Genomic DNA, 6,549 nt, shown 5'->3' on the forward strand with positions numbered 1-6,549 from the left:
GGGGGGGGGGGGGGGTTGGCATGTTGTGCGATAAAACAAACCATTGGATTTAGTCACCTTAGTCTTTTCTATGGTTTATTCACTCAATACCCCAAATAGCAAGTTATCCCAGGCCTCCAAATAGCAGCAGAATTGATGTAGCCCATTAAAGGAGAACTATGGGGTCAGGGCTTTTCCCCATAGTTCTCCTTAGGGTGACGGGAGGACACAAACTAGCGTCCTCCCGTCACCCTAAGCTCAGTATATAGGGAGCTACAGCTCGCGGTATACTGAGACCGCCGCAGCCGGAGCGGATCCCGACAATTATGTCTGGATCCGCCCAGCTGCGTGAGTGACAGCTGGGTCTGCTGTCACTCATCAGTAGATCGGGAGGTGAGCGAACACATACCGGTGCTCGCTCACTTCTCGATCCTGTCGCGGCTCCCTGGCCGTGACAGGGGAGTGGCTGGATTCCCCGCTCCGATCCTCCAGCGCTGACTGGCGGAACGGACGGGGGAGGGGGGCGGGGACAGTTCTAGATAGGCAGAGCCAGCTGTCAGTCACGCAGCTGGGCGGATCCAGACATAATTGCCGGGATCCGCTCCGGCTGCGGCGTCTCAGTATCCCGCGAGCTGCAGCTCCCTATATACTGAGCTTAGGGTGACGGGAGGACGCTAGTTTGTGTCCTCCCGTGACCCTGAGGAGAACTATGGGGGAAAGCCCCGACCTCGTAGTTCTCCTTTAACAATATATCAAAAACAAAAAGTGTGTCTAAATACTGAAAACAAATACTCCCTTATGAGAAAGGTCATATACAGGTGAAACTCGAATAATTAGAATATGGTGCAAAGTTCATTTATTTCACTAATGCAACTTATGCGGTGAAACTAATATATGAGACTCATTACATGCAAAGCAAGATAGTTCAAGCCGTGATTGGTCATCATTGTGATGATTATGGCGCACAGCTCATGAAAACCCCAAATCCACAACCTCAGAAAAGTAGAATATTACATGCAATCAATAAAACACGGATTGTACATAGAACAATATCGGACCTCTGAGAAGTACCAGCATGCGTATGTACTCAGTACTTGGTTTGGGCCCCTTTTGCAGCAATTACTGCCATTACTTCTGCACGATATTCTAATTATTCGAGTTTCACCTGTACTTTGTAAACTTAATAAAAATCAAACTCTAATAAATCATTTGGATCCAAGGTGATGAAGGTCACAGTGTAAATCTCTTCTGAGACTGCATAAGTGTCCAATAAATCAAAGAGTGCACCAGTGTCCATACACATCGATATCAAACAGGGCTCAAATGCAGATTGATGTCCATATAACTCTGCATGATAAACTGCGATTGGGAACTAATGTCACCCTAGGCTCAGTATATAGGGAGCTACAGCTCGCGGTATACTGGGACGCCGCAGCCGGAGCGGATCCCGACATCGATGTCTGGACCCGCCCAGCTGCGTGACTGACAGCTGCCTCTGCCTATCTAGAGCTGTACCCGCCCCCTCCCCCGTCCGTTCCGCCAGTCAGCGCTGGAGGATCGGAGGGGGGAATCCAGCCCCTCCCCCTGTCACGGCAGAGAGCAGTGACAGGATGGAGAGGTGAGCGAACGCCGTTATGTGTTCTCTCAACTCCCGATCTACTGAGCCGACCTGTGACAGTCTCATTGTCACAGGTCGGCTAGAACTATGAGGAGGAGTGAAAAGCACCCCCCTCCTCCCCCTCATAGTTCTCCTTTAAGAGAGGTTCAGCGCGATCCTATGCAATGTCCACCAGGAGCAGCTTCTCTCAAGCTCTTCAGGATTGCATGGCGCTCCATAAAGCCAGTCATCTTCCCTAGTAGACTTTCCCGGAGATGCTCCATCTTCCTGCATCTAATAAAGATGTTCCATATACGTTGTCACCTCTTGCTCTAGCTCTTTCTGGATGTGTCCTCCAGCAAAGCAGCTGAGGTTCCTTAGGCCTTAGCACAAGCCCCCAACTGGGACAAAACCCAAGAAGAAAAGACCTCTTCACAGTAGTATCCTTACCAGGCAAGGGCCCGGGAGGGAAATGCCCTTCTAGAAGGTTGCTCCAAATATTTATCCTCACATGACTGGAGTAAAACCCTCAGTGATTGGCCAAGGCAGATAAATATTCATAACACATACATTGTTACTAACTTGCTACTAACAACATGAAACTTAGCTAAGGACACTCCGGTCTAAAGAGGAATTATGACCAGAAGGTGTGAACCCTAAGGCTGGGTTCACACCTGGGCGTTGCTATAGGCGCGTTTTATGCGCGTTTTTTCAGCTCGTTTGTAGCACGTTTTTTAGTTCAGTGAAAAGCGCGTTCGACGCTTGTTTTTATACCTCCCTGGCGGTATGATTTTTTTTTCCTTTTATTGTCTATCATGTATTCCCGAGTGTGGCTCGGGGGGTTACCGCTTTGTTAACCCCGAGCCACACTCGGGAATCCCAATGGATACTCGCGGAAATACGCCCCAAAAGAAGCTCATGTACTTGTTTGGGCGTAGCCCAGGTGGGAACCATGCCCATAGGAAATTATGGGATTTCACTTGCTTCGATCAGCGCTGAAAAACGCCCAGGTGTGAACCAGCACTTAGGGTTGAATCGCCCAGTGGGCCCAGCGCACATAGCACTTGGTTCCATTCAGATCCATGCAGTGGTGGTCCAGTTAGCTGATGGCGTACCCCCACCAATGTTTCACCATGGTGGGTACAAGGAGATGATTCTATAATGGAGGTCTGACTGACAGACACAGGAGAGGGGTGGTGACAGAGGAGACCCTGCACAATCCCTGCCCCTGGCTCCTCTGAAATCTGCCAGAATGGGGCATTGAGCAGAGGGAAGCGATGGAGACGTGGTGGAAACAGGAAACACAGGAGAGGAAGAGTCATTCATTGCTGTTGGGGAGAGGTAATGAGAGGCTAAAGTAGTAGTTGATGGCATCTGTTGTTCTGTCATTCAGGACCATCTGTTGATGGTCCTGAATGACCAGCTACTACTCTAGTCCCTAAACAACTGAGCCCAGACCAGCCAGAGAGACTGAAGTAGTAGATGGCGGAGTGGTGGGCTTGTGTTTCTGTGAATGGCAATGCTCATCTACACTGTGTCATCATTCACGGTAACACAAGCCACCGGCTAGTACCCGAGTCCCTCTCCTATGGTGTTCCAGGTAGATGAATGATGGCAGATGCGTAGAGGAGAAGAGGCGCCGGGCTGTACTCTCAGAGACACGGATGTTAGAATGAAGAGGAGGAGGAGGCGGCTCTAGTGCCGTTCTATGGCTCCCGCCCCCCCTCACAGGAATGCCCATAAATTGGGCTTCAGCCCAGGGTGGATCTGCAGCATAAGACAAGCAGAACATTTCTAAATCATTGCATGGATCTGAACAGGACCAGGTGCTATGAACAGGACCAGGTGCTATGAACAGGACCCAGTGCTATGAACAGGACCAGGTGCTATGAACAGGACCAGGCGCTATGAACAGGACCCAGTGCTATGAACAGGACCAGGCGCTATGAACAGGAACAGGTGCTATGAACAGGACCAGGTGCTATGAACAGGACCAGGTGCTATGAACAGGACCAGGTGCTATGAACAGGACCCGGTGCTATGAACAGGACCAGGCGCTATGAACAGGACCAGGTGCTATGAACAGGACCAGGTGCTATGAACAGGACCAGGTGCTATGAACAGGACCAGGTGCTATGAACAGGACCAGGTGCTATGAACAGGACCAGGTGCTATGAACAGGACCAGGTGCTATGAACAGGACCAGGTGCTATGAACAGGACCAGGTGCTATGAACAGGACCAGGTGCTATGAACAGGACCAGGCGCTATGAACAGGACCAGGTGCTATGAACAGGACCAGGTGCTATGAACAGGACCAGGTGCTATGAACAGGACCAGGTGCTATGAACAGGACCAGGTGCTATGAACAGGACCCGGTGCTATGAACAGGACCAGGCGCTATGAACAGGACCAGGTGCTATGAACAGGACCAGGTGCTATGAACAGGACCAGGTGCTATGAACAGGACCAGGTGCTATGAACAGGACCCAGTGCTATGAACAGGACCAGGCGCTATGAACAGGACCCGGTGCTATGAACAGGACCAGGTGCTATGAACAGGACCAGGTGCTATGAACAGGACCAGGTGCTATGAACAGGACCAGGTGCTATGAACAGGACCCAGTGCTATGAACAGGACCAGGTGCTATGAACAGGACCAGGTGCTATGAACAGGACCAGGCGCTATGAACAGGACCAGGTGCTATGAACAGGACCAGGTGCTATGAACAGGACCAGGTGCTATGAACAGGACCCGGTGCTATGAACAGGACCCGGTGCTATGAACAGGACCCGGTGCTATGAACAGGACCCGGTGCTATGAACAGGACCCGGTGCTATGAACAGGACCCGGTGCTATGAACAGGACCCAGTGCTATGAACAGGACCAGGCGCTATGAACAGGACCCGGTGCTATGAACAGGACCAGGCGCTATGAACAGGACCAGGCGCTATGAACAGGACCAGGTGCTATGAACAGGACCCAGTGCTATGAACAGGACCAGGTGCTATAGACAGGACCAGGTGCTATGAACAGGACCCAGTGCTATGAACAGGAACAGGCGCTATGAACAGGACCAGGCGCTATGAACAGGACCAGGTGCTATGAACAGGACCAGGTGCTATGAACAGGACCCAGTGCTATGAACAGGAACAGGTGCTATGAACAGGACCAGGCGCTATGAACAGGACCAGGTGCTATGAACAGGACCAGGTGCTATGAACAGGACCAGGTGCTATGAACAGGACCCAGTGCTATGAACAGGACCCAGTGCTATGAACAGGACCCGGTGCTATGAACAGGACCCGGTGCTATGAACAGGACCCGGTGCTATGAACAGGACCAGTTGCTATAGACAGGACCAGGTGCTATGAACAGGACCCAGTGCTATGAACAGGACCAGGTGCTATGAACAGGACCAGGTGCTATGAATAGGACCAGGTGCTATGAACAGGACCCAGTGCTATGAACAGGACCCAGTGCTATGAACAGGACCCGGTGCTATGAACAGGACCCGGTGCTATGAACAGGACCCAGTGCTATAGACAGGACCAGGTGCTATGAACAGGACGCAGTGCTATGAACAGGACGCAGTGCTATGAACAGGACCCAGTGATATGAACAGAACCAAGCGCTATGAACAGGACCCAGTGCTATGAACAGAACCCAGTGCTATGAACAGGACCCAGTGCTATGAACAGAACCCAGTGCTATGAACAGGACCCAGTGCTATGAACAGGACCAAGTGCTATGAAAAGGACCAGGTGCTAAGTGCACTGGGTCCCCTGGGGTATTGATGAAGGATTGTATCTGGTGATAACTCTTCTGTGAGTCCTTATAAGTGAAAAGAATAAAAACAAATACAAATGTAAAATAAAAGAGAGAAGAACATTGAGTGAAATACTGATTGAGGGGTTCTCATACTGCATGGCGGGGTGCTCTTTGTTCTCCACAGATACCAGGCTGCGGCCTTCTCACGAGATATGAAATGGTTCTTGGATGGTCCGAGTCTGGGACTCACTCTTCCCCCGGATCTACAGTCCGCAATCAGTGCCATCCGCTATCTGGCCCAGCAGCTGCAGGAGCAGGAGGACTACGACGCCGTAAGTGCCAGGAAATGTATACAACACGAGAGGGGACCCCGAGGCCTCATGTAGATGGGTCAAAAACAAGCCAAGCACAAGATGCCCTCTCAGCAGCTTCTGAGCTGACTTGTCACGGTGTATTTTTAAGCTTCTTTTGAGTTGCTTCGGCAATTACATTGACTTGTATGTCAGAAGCAGCTCAAATGCAAAGTCTATGTACATTAAAGGAGAACTATGGGGTCAGTGTTTTCCCCCATAGTTCTCCTCAGGGTAACGGGAGGACACAAACTAGCGTCCTCCCGTCACCCAAAGCTCAGTATATAGGGAGCTACAGCTCGCGGTATACTGAGACGCCGCAGCCGGAGCGGATCACGACTTAGATGACGGGATCCGCCCAGCTGCGTGAGTGACAGCTGGCACCGCCTATCTAGAGCTGTACCCGCCCCCTCCCCCGTCCGTTCCTGCCAGTCAGCGCTGGAGGATCGGAGCGGGGGAGGGGGGAATCCAGCCCCTCCCCTGTCATGGCAGAGAGCCGTGACAGGATCGAGAGGTGAGTGAACGCCGGTATGTGTTCGCTCACCTCCCGATCTACTGAGCCGATCTGTGACAGTCTCATTGTCACAGGTCGGCTAGAACTATGAGGTGAGTGGAAAGCCCCCCCTCCCCCACCTCATAGTTCTCCTTTAACCGTGACTGAGGTGAGGTGATAGAGGGAACTTGACCTCGCTTGAACTCTGCCTGCCCCGACCTCAGCGGTGTTTCCTGGCTACATGTAATCAATAGTGATTGGCTCGGGCTTGTTCGCAGCTCCACGTGCCGAGCCCGCCAGGAAGCCGATCTCTGCAGCTGCGGACCGGGATAATGTCTCAGTACCCGTGATTGGCGCTG

General features: G+C 51.7%; 1 protein-coding gene across 1 annotated transcript in view; it reads left to right on the forward strand.

The window, feature by feature from the left end:
* CHRNB1 (cholinergic receptor nicotinic beta 1 subunit) overlaps positions 1-6,549 on the forward strand; it is a 26,276-nt gene that overhangs the window by 17,339 nt on the left and 2,388 nt on the right. Inside the window, exon 10 of the mRNA XM_018573841.1 lies at positions 5,532-5,679. Coding sequence (XP_018429343.1) covers positions 5,532-5,679 — 148 coding nt within the window. The remainder of the gene's footprint in view (positions 1-5,531; positions 5,680-6,549) is intronic.

This window comes from Nanorana parkeri, unplaced genomic scaffold, assembly GCF_000935625.1.
Source record: "Nanorana parkeri isolate BGI_ZX_2015 unplaced genomic scaffold, ASM93562v1 scaffold2568, whole genome shotgun sequence".
In the NCBI taxonomy this organism is placed as follows: Eukaryota; Metazoa; Chordata; class Amphibia; order Anura; family Dicroglossidae; genus Nanorana; species Nanorana parkeri.